The 18,739-nt window shown below is 45.5% G+C and overlaps 1 protein-coding gene across 1 annotated transcript; it reads right to left on the reverse strand.

Annotated features, from left to right (window-relative positions):
• Window positions 1-3,548: 3,548 nt before the first annotated feature.
• Window positions 3,549-5,099, reverse strand: LOC147957959 (protein FAR1-RELATED SEQUENCE 5-like). The gene has a single exon (XM_087531901.1). The coding sequence runs from the start codon at window positions 5,097-5,099 to the stop codon at window positions 3,549-3,551; it is 1,551 nt and encodes a 516-aa protein (XP_087388027.1).
• Window positions 5,100-18,739: the final 13,640 nt, after the last annotated feature.

The raw sequence follows: 18,739 nt of genomic DNA on the forward strand, positions 1-18,739 counted from the left end.
TGTCTCGTGGGTGGGAGAAGTTCTACCGTGCCTACGACCTGCGGCTGGGGTACTTCCTTCTCTTCAGGTACGACGACGACGCCACCATGCTCATCGTGAATGTATTCAACGCGACTATGTGTCGCATGCGCTACATTGAAGATTATGATGCCAGTACGTTCTGCCTCTTCTTATTCCTCTACATTTGGCTTTGTCTCACATCGATTGTTAACGGTCATTGTTGCATTTGGACAGGTAATGGGAGTAGCAGCAGCGACAATGGCTACAGCCAAAGCAGCAGTGACTATGGCTGTAGCAAAAGCAGCAGCAATTCTGGCTGTAGCGAAAGCAGCAGCGATTCTGGCAGCAGCATAGACAACAATAAGGATGATCCGGACTGGAGTGCGGGAGAAGAGGAGCAGAGTGGGGATGAGGAGCTGCAGGATGACGATGGGCATCGGGCTGAGGATGACCTAGCGCTGGTGGTGGCTGACCAAGGGCAAGAGATGGTGGTGGCTGACCATGGGCAAGAGATGGAGGTGGCTGAGGATGAGCTAGCGATGGTCGTGCCTGAAGGTGGCCTCGCGAGGGTGGTGGTGCCTGACAATGACCACGCACCGGTGGTGGCGCCGGCGATCCCACAGCTGGGCGACATGACCACGCCAATTGAGGTAGAAGACTACATCCCACTGCCTCCACCGCCTCCACCGCCTCGCCGCTCTTGGCGCATCAGACTGAGGAAGGAGAAGGAGAAGAACAATGCATGAGAACTGAACTTTGTCAGGTATGTCAGATCTCCAAAATGATATATACATATGCTTAGTTACCTATGTTATCACTAATATGCTTAGTTTCCTATAGGTTAGCTTCATTTTACCTAAGTTGGCTCTAATATGCTAACTTAGAGCTTTTATGCTTAGTTTCCTATAGGTTAGCTCCAAAATAACTTATGTTAGCACAAAATGATCAAGTTTACATAATAAGCTTATAGTCTTTTTCTTTTTCTTCTTCTTTTCCAAAATGACATAGGTTAGCTTCATTTTACCTAAGTTGGCTCTAATATACTAACTTAGAGCTTATATGCTTAATTTCCTATAGGTTAGCTCCAAAATAACTTATGTTAGCACAAAATGATCAAGTTTACATAATAAGCTTATAGTCTTCTTCTTATTCTTCTTCTTTTCCAAAATTCTTCTTATTCTTCTTCTAGTGTTCTTCTTCTTCTAGTATTCTTCTAGTCTTCTTCTTTTTCTTCTTCTAACTTCTTGTTTATCATTTTGCAGATTTGATTTAATTCACGGAAGCTTGCATGGATGGAGTGCTTCTTTTCCATTTGTGTTTTTATTTTGTATCAATGTGAAACTTTTGTGATTTGATGGATAACGGTGTTGGATGAACAATGTGAAACTTTTGTAATATGTAACGATGGAACTATGTGTTAGCTATGTATGTATATATGATGGAACTTGTGTGTTGGCTATGATTGTTATATGGATGCTTGTTGTATATATATGTGTTGGATATCTCATAGGTGAAATAGTGACCTGAGATTAAGAAAAAAAATTAAAAAAATTGTTACTAATGGCGCACTACCATGTGGTGCGCCATTAGTATAGCAGACACTAGTGGTGCACCGTGAGCAAAACTAATGGCGCACTGGATGGTGCGCCATTAGTATACCAGATACTAATGGCGCACCAGTGGTGCGCCATTAGTAAAAATTACTAGTGGCGTGCTACTAATGGCGCACCAGTGATGCGCCATTAGTAGGCAAAGCTGGTGCGCCATTAGTAGGCCTTTTCCTAGTAGTGCCTAGCCCTCCTCAGCCCACCATCTTCTGCATCTGAATCTTCCTCTTCTTCCGCATCTGAATCTCCCTCTTCTTCTACATCGGAATCTCCCTCTTCTTCTGCATCTGAATCTTCCTCTTCTTCTGCATCTGAATCTTCCTCTTCTTCTGCATCTCAATCTTCCTCTTCTTCTGCATTTGAATCTTCCTCTTCTTCTGTATCTGCCTCTGTCTCTTCTTCTGTATCCGCCTTTCTCTCTTCTTCTGTATCTGACTCTATCTCTTCTTTTTGCTTCTTCCTCCTTGTGCTGTTTGATTTTCTTGATTTTTTTCTGCGTAAATTGAAGAAAAACATGTGAACACTTTCCGGGAGAACATATTAACATTGTAAGCATGTATGGAAATGAACAATGAGATTAACATGTGCACTAACTTCGTTGCTTTTTTTGAATCTTCCTCTTCTTTTGTATCTGAATCTGTGTCTTCTTCTGTCTCTGAGTCTTTCTCTTTTCGCTTCTTCCTCCTTATGACCTTTGATTTCCCCGATTTGTTCCTGAGTAAATTGAAGAAAAAGAGAGAACATATTAACATTGTAAGCATGTATGGAAATGAACAATGAGATAAACATGTGCACTAACTTCGTTGCTTTTTTCCCTCTCATCCGCTCGCGCCTGGATTTAATCCTCTTGTTCGATTCTTTGGTAGTTGGTCTCCCTTTTGGAAGTATTTTGATTGGATTTTCCACGTCATTAGTGCAGCATTCGCGAGCAGCAAAGAGAGTATGCCGGCGAAGGAACAAACGATTTATGGCCTTCATCCAAATCAGTTTTTTCTCCATCAACCAATATACTCTAGAGGAGCTCCATCACCTATTCTGACTGTGAATCGCTAGCTGCGCCTGTGAATAAAGCGTCACTAGCCATGTTGCGTAGTTGATGATACTTATTCATGTGATCAGACCATACATGAGTATTCGCAGTCCTTGAAGAAGGGAACTCTGGCTTGGCATGCATTGTCCATCTTTTCTTGACAATTTCTGTGGAAATGTGCGTACACCAAGATGATCCAGAACGCAGAATATATGTGCGCATGGGTAATCCTGACTTTCCAACTTTTTACATTTACAAGCTGCATCATCTAGTCTTGCTCCTATAAACAGACAAGTCACGTGATATATAAAATCCACAGGCTTAGCATCCACGCCTTGTGCATCCAACTCCTCACTATCCTTACCTTCCAAGTGATTGGAATCCTTATCATCCAGGTTTTTGGCATGGAAGTCCACACCATCCTTGCCTTTCAAGTCATTGGGATCCTCAGCATCCATGCTTTTTGCATACAAGTCCTTAGCATGTTTACCTTCCAAGTCATTGGGATCCTCAGCATCCAAGTTTTTTGCATGCAAGTCCTCAGCATCCTTACCTTCCAAGTCATTGGGATCCTCAGCATCCAATTTTTTTGCATGCAAGTCCTCAGCATACTTACCTTCCTTACCTTGCAATTCTGTAGCATCCCTGCCATATGGGACTTTATCATATGGGGCTTTGCGCAAGACTCCAAACATGACCAAACCATCACATGCTACCCGGTCCATGACCTGCCAATTTGTCCCTTCGACAATCTGATGCTTTACCTTTGGAAACATCACAGTTGTATAAATATAAGAGGCAGCAATCTACAGAGGGTGTGCATTCAGCTTAGTGAAGGGTATCGTATGTGTTGCTACTGCGTCTAATGTTGCTTCATTCTTACGCATTATGGATACACAGTGCTCAACATGCTACAACAAACCAACAAGCTGCATCTTCCTCTTTAGGTGCACATGAAGCCTTGAGTTGAGAGACTCACTCATGTGATTACTCATCATGCCTAGGAAATATCTACCCTTTGTGTACGCAGCAGCCCATTTGTGTCGCAGCTCGTACATCCTGTTAACCCATGATGACCTCTTCCCCGTTGGTTTTATTTTGAACCGAACCTTATAAGCCTCCCATATTTTCTCAAACTCATCAGCATCCCAATGACGGTAAATGAATTCCCTAAATTCCTCAAGCTTTATCTTGCGGAGGTGCATCACCATATTCTCCTCGATATGCGACATGCACAAACGATGATCTGTTCCAGTCCAGACAGTAGCTATTGCTTTAGCCATTGAACCGTCGCCATCGGAGATTGCTGAAATGGGTGCCTTCTGGGACATTGCCTCCAAAAATACATGAAGAAGCCACTGGTATGATGCAACTGTCTCATCTGACACAAGACCGACCCCAAACAAAACTGTGCTGCGGTGATTGTTCAGACCAACAAATGGAACAAACAAAATCCTATACTTGTTAGATCGATATGTACTGTCGAACACCACGACACCAACAAAGGCAACATAGTCAATCCGGGATTGTGAATCAGCCCAGAATATGTTCCTCAAATGGCCTTCTTTGTCTTTTGTGTATTTGAAAAAGAATTCCGTGTCTGCTTTTTTCTGTGCAATCATATAGGTGAGCAAATATCTAGCGTCACTGCATTCTATCTTGCGCTTCTTCTGGATTGAAACATGGTTGTATAGATCTCGATCTATAAATCCAAGCTTGTGGGGACCTCCGGCATTCTTCTCCATTACATTCATAATCTGATGTGTTCGAAGTCCACCGATAGCATACTCGATGACATCGGCCTTTTGTGCGTCAGTCATTCTATGATGAGCCGATAAGTAGGGAGTCGGGTCAGCAGGGACAAACAGATGGTTATGCTTGTCCACAAAATTCTTGACGAACCAGAGGCCACTGCTATCTTGTAGCTCAATGTAAAAAAGAGCCGGACGCCCACACCGAGAAAGACCCCTCGGTGTTCTTTTTATTTCAGCTCTGTTAAAGTGCTTAAGGGCCCGCCATCCTTGTTTGCAGCACTTGTATGTCCTTCTGTATGCATTTTGTTTCGGACCCGCACCCCTGTACTTTAGATCATCCTTTCTAACACCAAATCCTTTTTGTCTCGCATAGCCTATGTAGAACATGTTGGCTTCTTCCTCAGTACGGAAAGTCTTATTCACAATCTCTAAGTATTCCATACACTCATTCAGGTCTGAACCAGCCATGCCTTTATTATCAATTCCTTTACCTTGCATGTGTACATCATCCATGTCTACGCCATCCTTGCCTGCATCCTCATTATCCTTATCATCCATGCACATACCATCATTTGCTTTGGGGTCCATGGCGACGAAATCATTGTCCTTATCATCCATGCATTTGCCTTCATTGCCTCTATGACCCATGTCCTTGTCATCCTTGCCTGTATCACCCAAGTTTTTGCCATCGGTGCTTTTATCATCCATGTCGTTATGCTGCCAGCGAAAACAGATAGTCAATGTTATGGATGGATATCATACGTTACCGAAATTATGCACTACTCTGCTTAAATAATTGATTTAATTTTTCATATTGGATTCATGTACCTAACTCAGTCCTTGAAAAGCTGTAAGTAAATATGCCCTGACTAAATCCAGAAATTTGTAATTGATTGTACTAGCTCTAACTGATGATCTCCTAACTAAATCCAAAGTCGACGAGTCCTTCAAATGCCCTTATAGATCCAACCTGATAGATCAATTATCTCGAAACTCCATTCAAAATTATGTCCTAACAAAATCAAAATTATCTCCTAACAAAATCCAAAAGTATCTCCTAACTAAATCCAAATTATCTCCTAACTAAATCCAAAATAAGTCCAAACTCCATACGAAATAATTATCTCCTAACTAAATCCAAAATATCTCGAAACTCAATTCAAAAGTATCTCGTAACTAAATCAAAAATAACTTTCTTTGAATCCAAATCTGCTGACAACTTTCTCATGCCACATAACCCTAACTAAGTCCATCAATATGTCCTAGCCACATCCGACTTACACTTCCTTTCAATCGTAATCTCGTCACAACTTTCTGAAAACATAAACCCTAATCCTCACATGACATATCCTAAATCCTAACCAAATCCGATCGAAATCTCGTCACAACTTTCTGAAACAATAAACCCTAAACCTCACATGACATATCATAAACCCGAATCAAATTCGACCCCTATTGGTGCTATATGCAGAAGGGACAAGAAAAGATTTGAGATGGCCATGCACTTATAGCGAAGATCTGACGTGAAAAAGTTGATGCACGTCGATGAGGATGATGTGGCCTCTCAGGCCAGGGAAGGTGGCGGCCGCTGGGGGAAGGATTGATTAGCGGCTCGTGGGGTGACTTACGATGGAGGGGGGAGGGGTAGGAGCAGGAGGGGTAGATACAGCGGGTGCGATCGGCGGCGATCGAGGGCGCCAGGGGCGATCGGCGGCGATCGAGGGCGCCCGAGCTTAGGGCTCGAGAGGAGGAGAGAGGACGAACCGCTCGAACCGAAATTCAAAAGAGTACGCACGACGATTGGACCTCTATAATGAAGTGCTTTATTAATGCAATTAATTTAATCGAAAAATTTAGGACGGAAATACCCCTGGACCTAATTGGGCCGATTAAAGGTAAAAAAAATTAGGTCGAAAATACCCTTGGGCTAAAAAAGGCCCAGTTATTCTCATCCGTTAGATCGCCCATATAATACACGTGCTCTGGTGTATTATAATGCACTGTAAACTTTCCCTTCCTAAATTATTATTTTATGGAGTAGAAGTGTTTCTACATTCCATGGAGAAAGAATTGAGTTAAGAGGGTAGGTTGGAGGGAGCGGAGACAGGCATAGCTCACAAGATGGAGTGGTGAGCTAAGCGTTAACGATGGCTGTCAGAGACTGTCATAGAATTAAGAAGCCAAAGAGGGGAGTGGGGAACGAATAGCGAGACAACACACGGGAGAGCCTATATAGACGCGCGTGGAGTGAAGTAGGAACACACAGCCGACATAGTAACTGACTTGCAATAATCGGCCGTCGGTGAGTTAGCGCGTATCAATCACCATTAAAGGTGTGTAGCAACAACGATTTATTTTCTCAATATAGTGAGTCGACTCCAATCGACAGGAGATGATTCGTTGCAATCCCTGATACATCTTCTGAAGGTCCCTTTTTGCCATCTTCAAACTTGTTGTCCCCATCTTATCCATACTCTGTATAGGTCCGCCATCTAATCATGTACATTTACACTGATCGTTTTTACACACAAATGAGCTTAATTCATTTCACCAGATACAACAGACCAAAGCAAGTTATAATTGAATTTGTAATAATCTATAAAAACATCTAGAATTACAATTAGATGCCCCATGCAACACAAGCTAAAAAGACTTTCAGAACCAATCTGTAATACTGACCATGCAGTGCAATCTGTGTTGGATATCATGAAGCAAAATATCTAAGTAATACTCTACATAATAGAGGCGTTCCCCTCCTGTCCTCCTACTTTCCCCTCCTCACGCATCTAGGGGAAGATATGGTTGATGTAGGGCGGAAGCAGAGGCTCTCTTGAACAGCAGCGTGCCTGAGACACTGGTTGAATCGGCATGTACCGGCAAGATGACGAGTTGCGTCACTCGAGGTCGAGGTCGTGCAAGGTCGCTGTTCCTCAAGGACAAGATGCCTGCGTGATATGGAGCAATATATTGCAATTGGCAAGCCTGCTATTTTCCCCAATTTAAATCCGACCCTCTGGTCCTCACCCTCTCATCACGGATACCAGATCGAGAGTAATTGAACCTATCAAAAATAGGGGATGCATGGAAGGGGGAGAGACACATACCAGTAGAGGATTGACATAAGATCGCGGGTGAGATTTTCTGACTAGATCACAGGGACATCTAATGTCGCCATCGCCATGATCGCTATTTTTTCGTGCGAGATTTGGAGTTTGTAGCGATCCGGGCGGCTCGACTTCGACAGAGATGTGCTAATTGGCGACTCACTCCAGCGTCAGGCCCATGGTTGCCATTTTCCATCATCTCTCTCCCTCTCTCTCTCTGTGTGTGTGTACGGCAGTGACCTCACCCGACGATCCACATCTCAAGGTCTAGCCGAGATTGGGAGAGGTGTGTGGGGGCACGGAGCAAGGTGGGATGCGGGTCGTGACGTGGACAGGAGGGGGTGGGGCATGACGGTGGATAGAGAGCCATATCGCGACTGTCCATTTGGCATCGGACGTCAACCCGCATCAGTGACCAAGAGACCTCCAATTTTGTTACGAGAATAGCAGCCCACATAGGAGGTGCATCGCACGGCCAGTAACGACCATTGTATGCCATCAGACGGCCGAAATCGATGGAGGCATGAGAGAGCTGGAAAAGTGCTCGGTTATAATGTTTCTAAATGGCTAGAGCAGAACTGGTCATGGGTAGAATTAAGTGAAGGGAATTAAATTAAGTTAGTGACCAACGGAACTAAATTAAGTTAGTGACCAACAGAATTAACTTAAGTTAGTCACCATGGCTAAAATTAGCACTAAGATACGAAGGCGGTTGCCGCCTTTGTCCCTTGATGCTGGCCTCCCATGGTGGCATTGATCGCTGGCTCATTTAAAACACGAGTTCGTTGATTTTGTGATAAAATTGAGGGTTGAGAGTGAGCGGGATGGGGGTAAAGTTGGTATGTTCAGTCATGGCTGCCTAAGTAAAATAATTTCCTTAAATTAAAAATGCGGGGAATTTCCTTTCACTAGAGATGGCTTTGTAGAAAATTGTATGAGAGGGCGGTTCATTTATTTTCATCATGTCATACAATTTTTTTGGCAAGGAGAGGAGGGTAAATGCCATGGTTGGTTGATTCAAGAGTTAATAATGGGCACTATGGCGTATGAGTAGCATGCCCAACAAAAGACATTATATTTTTGTTTCGTGGCAATGCACGGGATTCAACTATATGTTACAACGTGGCAATGGCTCAGCAGAGATGGGGTCTGCCTTCTTGGATCGAGGGGCGTCCTGGGTGGCACATGCCTCGTCCCCCTTGATGGCGTTGGCGGATCAACACAGACAAGAGGGGGTGTGTAGGATGAGAGCGAGTTGGGTGATTGGCGGGGGACTTCTCCTAGGTTGTCTGTGTCGAAGTAGAGTCTCAAGGAGAAAATGTGCCATGACGAAAGCGAGGTGGGCTTCATCCGATTTTAAAAGAGAGGGCTCCAGCAAGAAATATCCCGCTACAACGGGAAAACGAGTGAGAAGGGGAGGGTCTGGTAGGAAAAGGAAATGGTGTGTCCTAGGGTGCAATTGTTGTGTTGGGACCGCGTGTTGGAGATAACATGACGAATAGTTCGGACAACTGTTGACGTCCGAAAATGGCATTATTGCAAAGAGTGCCTTGAGGCTGTAGCAAGATGAGGTCAAATTCCTGATTACATGTCACCATTGGATGGCTCTCTTCAAGCTGATCGAAATAAATATATAGATGGTCGAAAACGGAGTTCGGATGCAAAAGTTATGACAATCTTATAGATGCTCGTATTGATACCAGATTAAATAATGGCATGAAACCTAATTAAGATGGCCTCAGATGGAAAAAATTTGCAACTGCAAAGTTCTTCGTCTCGTTGAAACGGACGATTTTGATATAAAAATCGTCCAAATCTGAGGTCGTATGCAAAAGTTACAGCCAAAACCATGCGCTGCAGCAATGTTTGGCCGGATCATCCGGGCCGAGGTCCAGATCATTCGGGGAATCGAGGCACCAGAACAACAGAAGGTTTGTGATGAAACTGGATGATCTGGTCCAGTCCCGGATGATCCAGGTGGAGGCCGGACAATCGGGTAGATGTCCGGACATCTGGACAGTTTTTTTCGAAAGCAGATGTTAGAAAACAGCCCGAAACTCCCCTAGGATGACCTCAAATCGAAAAGTGTTAAACATGAAAACTGTGCCACTCGTCGAGGCGGTTGATTTTTATATAAAAGTCGTCCAAATCCAATGTCGTACGTGGATTTTAGAGCCAAAACAGTGAGCTGCTGCAAGAAAATTGGGCTAGGCCGGATCATCTGGGCCTTGAGCCGGACATCCGGGCCGGAGGTCATGAATAGTCTGTGTTTTGTTAGAATTTGATGATTTGGATGTCTAGGCAAGTCCTTTTCTTGTACGGGAAGTACATCCGCCTCTTATATAGACAAGAGGTGACGGCCGATTGAACAACAACACAAAATCGATCAAATCTATCTACCACTTTTACCTTTACTTTTATCTTCTCCCTTCTTCTTCTTCTTCCTCGTTCTTCATTCGTTCATCTTCATTGTAGGGCGGCTAACCCGAGGCCCTAGGGGCGATCAGGTCGCCCTAGGGCAGCCCATAGCTGTCGCGCACCCTGACGGGTCCCTCCCGGGCGTGTGGGGTTTCGGGTCTACAAAAGCTCCCGCGGGATTGTCTTGCGTACCGTGCTTTCAGACGGGTCTCCTTCGATGTGAACTGCGGTGCATCACCCCTGGCGTTGGAGGTATACCATGACGTGTTCGTGTGCGAACAACAACCACATTTTTCCTCCACATATGGACTGGATTTGGGGAGCCCGGACTGTTCAGACAATTGGATTTTGGGGAGCTGGGCGCCCGTTTATGTCTGAATATGTTCAAACTTATGACTTATGAGAGGGAAATAATCTTCGATCTTGGGGACGACTTTAAACATTTGTATGATTCATACCGGTCCTGAGATTTCGGGGGCCCGGCGCGAAATAAAATCTGGGGCCCTCAATATAAACATTATATAGCAATAATAATGAATACAAGATTTATAAAGTGCTCACATTAGCTCGTATGCCCCGTCGTGCAACGTGATCTGCCGGATTGCACGAGCATGATCCTCTCGTTACAGTATGTTGCTCGAATGATAAAATCAATTCATAGGCGACATGAGTGAAAAATGGATAAGCAACTATGCTAGCGTCTCCTCCATCCAACAACTAAAATCTTTTGAGTTAGTTGAAGCTACAAGATTTGCTAGACGTTTTTAGCGTCCAGCGTGGCGCTAACCTCTCGTCAAATATGCGCGTGAGAGCAAAATCTCGTTGGGATGCCCTGCAACACTTCATGCATAAACGCAAAGGGAAACCCTTGGATCAAACGGAAAAGGAAATCCACATTGGCGCTCGCTACTAGCGCCCACGTTGTACATGCCCTAATTAACATGTATACTTCCAAAAGCAATATACATGTGGTGTAGGTACTGTAAAAACAATGTGATTTTAGTTAGTAAATGAAAACAAAGAGGCCGCTCTCTCCTTTAAAAAAAGATGTGATGAATGAACAATGCAAAGTACGCAATCTGTATGCTAAAGTAAATTACTTAAGAGATACTCCCTCTGTTCCTAAATATAAGTCTTTGTACAGATTCCACTATAAACTACATACGGATGTATATAGATGCATTTTAGGTGTGGGTACATTCATTTTGCTCCGTATGTAGTCCATCTAGTAGAATCTCTACAAAGACTTACATTTAGGAACGGAGGGAGTACTTAATTAGCAATATCCCTGTGTGGGAAATATGTTACTGCAATACGGAGCACCTGGGATAGATTGGATCGGCATCGATCATCAGACGATTGGCGCTCGACGGTGAAGCCGTTGGACTGGCGTCTGACTCCGGCGGCCGAGTATGTGCGCGTCCAGCGATCCAGGAGTCGGAATAGAGATCGCCTCGGCTTTGAGTAAGCCATGTTAGGAAAGAAAAAATTAGTACTACGCGTTGGGGGATAAGAATCAGCAGGCTCGGCAACTAGGGATCGGAGAAAGGCAGCGTTTGCCCGATCAAAGGAATGTTCGCCTCTTTTTTAGGAATGAAGGTTGCCTCTGCGTGATCGAAGTGTTGCTGCTCCCCTCGCCTATCTCTCTCTTGCCAATGGCCCATGGGCTACCTGCGCGTCTGGGGAGGGGCCCCTGGATTTTGGGGGCCTGCGGCGGGCGCCCCCCTTGCCCCCCCCCCCCCCCCCCCCCCCACATCAGGGCCGGCTATTTTGTATGCACTGTAGTCCATAGTAATGCAAGGCGTTCTACTAGTTTCTATTGGAGGAGTTGATTTCAGACTGCTCGAAGCTAATCTGTATACCTTGCAATTTAACTGTTTGGGGGACTGGGAAAGAGTCATGCAAGAGGGGCCCTGGAATTTCAGAGGGCATGCCGTCGTTATTACTCCGTATGATGGAATAACCCAGCCGACCAGAGTCAAGCTTGACACCATAGATATTTGGATTCAGCTCCATGATGTTCCAAAGCTATATGCACGCTTGGTGCCTTCTTTGGCTGCTAAGGTTGGAGAAGTACTTCATGTTGAGAGATCATCGTACGATTTTGTGGGCAACTTCTTTCGTGTATGGGTTAAGATCAATGTCTACAATCCCCTCAAGAATGCAGTGTCACTTATCAGGAACAAAGAGAGACAGATCTATAGGGTAAAATATGAGCGCCTCCCGGATTGGTGTGCGGTGTGCGGACGCTTGGGTCATGTATTCAAGGAGCATGGGGATGGAATCCACCCAAAATCTGCTTTAGTTTTCAGCGACCTCCGTGCTTCTTGGACAATGCAGGCTGGACGTGGCCCTGGTGGGGGACGTGGACGCCGCGGAGGACGCAGAGGGGGCAGATCGGGGAACCGAGATGCAGGAAAGCACTCCAATGCGACCAATAAGCATGGCCAGGAGTATGATCTAGAGGATACAAACGATGATATGATAACAGATGACCTGAACAGGAAGAGAGGGGACCGATCAGACCCTGACCTCCGTGCTTACCCTCGGGGGCCAGAGCAGGCTCAAGTTCATCGGGGGAATGAGCTGGCCATCGTTCCAAGTGGTACCAACGTGGTTAGCCCAATACCAGTCAGGGAACAGAAGCACACCAGGATGGAAGATGGAGATAGAGATGCTCAAAACAGTCTAGTGAAGAATTTGGCGGGCTCCTTCGAGGAGCGCCGCCCGTCCCAATGAGTGCCCTATGCTGGAACTGCCGTGGTGTGGGCAACGTCGCGACAGTCCAAGAACTTCGCGAATTCGCGAGGAAGTTTGCCCCTGCCCTCCTTTGTATTGTTGAAACACAGATAGAAGGATCGAGGGTAGAATCTTTAGCAAGTACTTTGGGTTATGACAAATCTTATGCAGTTAGTAGTCAAGGTAGAAGTGGTGGATTAGGGCTGTTTCGGAATAATGAAATAAAGATTGAGGTTTTGGGTTATTCTTGCTACCATCTTGATGTGTCTGTGGAGGAACCGGGATGTGATGTATGGAGATTGACATGTGTCTACGGTGAGGCCCAAAACCCACATGCAGCATCAAACATGGACAGTCTAAAAAATTATAAGTACTTTGAGCTCGCTGCCATGGTTATGCATGGGAGATTTCAACAAGGTTTTACGTACGGACGAACACGTTGGGGTTGGACAACGCAGCAATGCACAAATCCAAGCCTTTCATGAGGCTACTGTCGTTTGCATGCTGATGGATATTGGATATAAAGGGAGATTTTGTACTTTTGAGAAGAAGGTGTCTGGAGGTACATTTACCAGATGCAGGCTGGATAGAGCATTGGTCAACCCGCAATGGATGACACGGTTTCCTTTGGCGAGCCTGGAACATCACACATCAGCAACTTCCGATCATGGGCCAATCTTCTTAGATTTTGGGCGCTCTGATGATTCCAAACCAACAAAAACGTTCCGGTATGAAGCCATGTGGGAGAAACATGAAGTGTTTGGAGGAGTTGTGAGTTCAGAATGGGAAGGAGGGGGGCCGATCGAGACTGTTCAACAGCTTCAAGAGAAACTCGCAAGGGTGACGAGAGGGATACCTATGTGGAGTAGGAAGTCCTTTGGGAGCGTGAGGAAAGGAATAAAGGAGCTGAAACAAAAACTGGAGGAGCTACGCAGCGATCCTCTTCGGTTGGCACCGACACACAATGAGCTCAAGATTAATGAGAGGTTAGTTGAGCTTTATCATCGGGAGGAGATTATGTGGAGACAGCGGGCCCGCATAGAGTGGCTATCTTCGGGGGACCGGAATACAAAAAATTTTCATCTCCGTGCTAGCTTAAGGAGAAAGAAGAACATGATCCGGGCCTTGGAGAATGCATTGGGAGTGCTAGTAAATGACCCCACCGAGTTAACACTACTAGAAAAAGGGCTATAGATGGGATTGACACTAATGGCGCACCAGACAAGCGGTGCGCCATTAGTATATACTAATGGCGCACCACCTTCTGATACGCCATTAGAGTTGAAACTACTAATGGCGCACCTTCCCCAGGGTGCGCCATTAGTATCAAATTTTTTTTTAACTAGTGCGCCTGTCCAAACATACTAATGGCGCATCAAGACACAGTGCGCCATTACTAGTTGTAACTAGTAATGGCGCACCTACCGGAAAGTGCGCCACTAATGTTGTTTTTTTTATTATATTTTTGTGTTCCCTTTTTTGCAAAACTACTAATGGAGCACTGTTCTACCGTGCGCCATTACTAGTTTAAACTAGTAATGGCGCACTGTGGGACAGTGTGCCATTAGTATTTTTTTTTTGCAAAACTACTAATGGCGCACCACCAGGAGGTGCGCCATTAGTAACCTGGATTACTAATGACGCATTTAGACTTGGTGCGCCATTAGTAAGTGGGCAGCAACAAGATATTTTGGACAGCCTCTCCTACCCACATTCACTTTCTCCCCACTTCATTCTCTCCACCTCCTCCTTGTCTCGGGTGCCTCCTCTTTTTCACCTCATTTCCACCATAGATTCATTCAATTTAAGTGGTTAAATTACATTGTTTTGATAGGTAAGTAAGGGGGGAAGCTATATTTATGTTGTTCTCCCTACAACAATGTGCACATGCACTTTTTATGGCCTAGCTAGATCTATGTATGTTCGTGGTGTTGCATATGTTTGTGGTGTTGCATATGTGTTTGTGTTTGGAGGTGTACCGGTATTTGAAATGCGATAGTTGCCAATATTTTGCCGGAATGTTGATTCATTTCCGTTTCGGCGAGAATTTTGGCATTAAGCATTCTTTTTGGTCCTATTTTTAGGGAAAGTCATGCCAAATTTTTTCTTGGTTCTAAAATATCTTTTTGCTCTACCCCGCAGGCGACCATGGTCCGCATGATGACCGAAGGCATCGTGAATAGGTTTTTGAGGTCCGCGAAGGCCAAGATGCTTCAAAAGAACGAGACGGAGATAAGATGTCCGTGTCGAAGATGCAAGCTGAAGAGCCTTATTGCGGATCCGGAATTCGGGCAGGTGCGGGACCACCTGCTCTTGCGTGGATTCATGGATGGCTATCGGTGGCAAGGTGATGAAGATGACTACGAAGTCGTCCATGGGGGCCGGGCAAGAAATGAGGAAGGGCAGCAAGACAACCACCGCGGTTCGGGCGGGCGAGAAGATGAAGAATCCCCAGGAGATGATCACGACGGTGATGCTGTACACAGTCATCATGTAGAAGATGCAGGACATGATGATGAGGAAGATGCTAGAGTAGACAACGGGCATGATCATGAAGATGATGATGCCGGCGGAGCAGACGACGCTGGACCATCGATGGGCTGGGTGCAGGACCCTCATATTCAAGAGCTGCTTCTCAAGCAGACGGATAACGCAAGAGCTGCCGCCCGAGAGAAAGCCAAGATGGATCAACTTGAGTTAGACGTGGTTACTCCATTGTATGAAGGATGCAGGCCCGAGGATACCCGCCTGAAAGTAACGCTCATGGCTCTGGAGATGAAGGTAAAACACAAAATGACCGACGCATGCTTCGACGAGAACATGTCATTCTGGCACGAACGTCTTCCCAAGGGGAACAAGTGCCCGACCAGTTTGGAGGAGGCGAAGAAAATCGTGTGTCCTCTGGATTTACCGCACGTGAAATACCATGTGTGCATGAACAATTGCATCATTTATCGGGACGAGCACGCGGAGTCTACCATATGTCCGGTGTGCGGCGTCACTCAATACAAGAAGAGGAAGAAAGCTCCTCGAAAAGTGGTGTGGTACTTTCCGATCACTCCTCGTCTGCAGCGGTATTTCACGGACCCTAAGGTAGCAAAGCTCCTACGTTGGCACGCGGATAGGGAGGAGAAGAAGCGAGAAGATGACGCAAATGATCCGGAGATAGATAAAAAAGACAAGATGTTGAGTCACCCTAAGGATGCGAGCCAGTGGCAAGCGTTGAATTTCAAAGACCCAGAATTTGGGAACGATCCAAGGAACATCGTGCTGGGCGCGAGCACCGATGGAGTCAATCCGTTTGGCAGCCAGAGAAGCACACCCGAGGATGGAGTAGCCAATGAGCAAGACTTCGACAAGTATGGCGACCCGAGGATCGAACATGACGACGATGATGAAGTAGCAGCATACACCACAAGAAGAAGCAGGACCACCCTACCTAAAGGACGTCCGTTCCACAGAAGAACTCCATTTGCGAAAAAGAAGGGCAAGAAGATTGTGAACAGATAGCTAGCTAAGATTGATTGTATTTAAATCGTAGTGTTCATTTCTCAATTGTATTTCATGGGCACTTTTTGAACTATCATGAATATTTTTAAATTTCATGGACACTCGATCTCGATCCCCCTCCATCTCGATCGCTATCCCACCTCTACAGATCCGGTCCCCCTCGCCGCCGAGCACCCCCCGGTCCACCGACCGCCGCCACCGACCCCCCGCACCCTCGATTCCCCTACTCAACCGCCGCCGCCGACCGCCCGCACCCCTCCCCTACTCAACCGCCGCCGCCGACCCCCCGCACCCCGCGCACCCTCCCCCGCTCCACCGGCATTACTGTTTGATGATATTTTAAAAAAAATTATTACTGTCTTATAAAAAAATATTACTGTTATGATTTAAACAAGTTTGAACATATTTAAACACAAATAAGTATCAAACAGCATTTTAAATGCATAAAAAAAATTTGTGGAGCCTCGGAATCGAACCCAAGACCTCCTGGTGTGAGAACTAGCTACTGACCAGTCGAGCTAGTAGAGGGGACTTGGTGTGGATTAGGTCAGGTGGAAGATAACCTGTTGGCTCGAGCAGAAAAAAAACTACTAATGGCGCACCACGGTGAGGTGCGCCATTAGTATGGATGTACTTATGGCGCACCGAGGGGTGGTCCGCCATTAGTATTGTGCCCGATCCCCCCTTCCCTCTCCCCCTTCGCCCGATCCCCCCTTCCCTCTCCCCCTCGCCAGTTCCCTCTCCCTCCCTCCACCGCGCCGCCGCCGCCGCTGCCCCGACCCACTGCGCCGCAGCCGCCCACGCGCCCCCGCCGCCTCCCTCTCCCCTTCCTCCCCCTCGTCGCCGGCGGCTCGGACGCCGCCCCGTCCACACCGCCCCGTCCACCTCGTCGGGCTCCTCCTCCCGCTCCGCGTCCTCCTCTCGTCGCGCTCCACCTCATCGAGCTCCTCATCGCCGCTCCACCTCGCCGGGCTCCACCTCGTCGCGCTCGCGCTCCCGCTCCTCTCGTCGTCCTCCTCATTGCCGCTCCCCTCCCGCCGCCAAGCGCAGGTGAGCTCCCTCTTGTCAGTTTGCAGCTAATCATAGCCTCCCCTCCTGTGAGATAATCCCCTGATAATGTTCTATCTTCATCTTGGCCATTGCTTCCATTGCTTGCATCTGCACATACAATTCCTATATGTAGAACAGCTGTGATCTTCGAGAGATTATGAGCGTTGGTAAATACTGGCATTAATCTGAAAATGTACACTAGCTTGTTTACTGAAGAAAAGTTCGTTCGTTTTCCATAACCTGAATAGTGGTTACCACAATTTCAGAAATTAAACTAACTATGGTTGCCATCACTCCGCAATGATCTCGCTTGCATCATCTTCTACATATCTCTTGCTCGTTGGATACCAAGATGCACACAAAGAAAGCATGATTCTTGTGTCCTTTTTGATCACCAAATTCAAACTGAAAGATGATGTTAACATTTACATATTGGTTTAGAGTAACTCAGTATTTCTTGTTCTTGTTGTTAGTAAGTAGCAGTTGTTCTCTCTCTACCGCTCTAATGAGTAAACTATAGTAATTTCTCAGAGTAAATCAGTAGATATCATGTCTGATGCTGATTTCTCAAGCACCAGTGCGTCTGTACTATCAACTGGGTGTTGTTTGCATATCTTCCTAGTAGAATTTAACTAGAGCTCGGTCCATACATGGTTATGTTGCATGAACTCCTAGTTTTCTTTTATTCATGAGTTCAGCCTGGACTATTATCTACTATTCTTGGTTTTGTAGCCTCCCTACTTTTGGTAAAAACGATTAGCTAGTTGCTCCTTTTATTAGCAAGCTCCAGTCTTAGATATGATTGTAAAACTTGATCATGATTATCTGTATAGTCCATGGTTTGTAGTATTACTTGGGATGTTCTAATCTAATCCAAGTGCTTTTGATGTGCTAATGTGAGTTATGCATTAGAAATACCTAGTGTATTTGCAGTGCATGGTGTTATGCATAGTGGCATGATTGATTGTTGTACTGGGTATAGTTCTATACTTCGATTGTTGTACTGGGTGCAAAGTGATCAACTACATACTTTCTTCTTGCCTTCTTTATTCTGATGCTTGATGGTTTGTGTTATCAAACAAATGTCTTCATTATTCTGATTCTTGCAATCATTTTTTGTGATTTGTTTGGATAGGCATGTGTACATTTTTCTAGTGTACATTTTCAGATTAATGCCAGTATTTGTTGTTAATACTACAGCACCATGTATTTTTCTGATGACGGCAGTTTGGTGCTTGTCTGTGTTCTATTAGGAGTAAAGGATCACAGCTTTTTCTGTTGTAGAGCAATTGCCTGTAAACTTTAACAGTTGCTAAAAATTGTAGTAACCTGGCCACATGACCCAGGGGAGCTCCTGTGATGTGGTGCTAATGTGCAGTCTGTATTGTCTATGGTATTTTTTGCTCCTTGGATTGCTAATGTGCAGTCTGTAGACAAAATGATTTGATTTCCCCTTATATTTGCTAGTATCTAGTACTGTCTATGGTATTTTTTTTCTGTTGTGTATGTGGCAAAGTGATTAAATAC

This window comes from Triticum urartu, chromosome 7A (assembly GCF_056163025.1).
Source record: "Triticum urartu cultivar PI428250 chromosome 7A, HENAU_Tu73, whole genome shotgun sequence".
NCBI classification, from domain to species: Eukaryota; Viridiplantae; Streptophyta; class Magnoliopsida; order Poales; family Poaceae; genus Triticum; species Triticum urartu.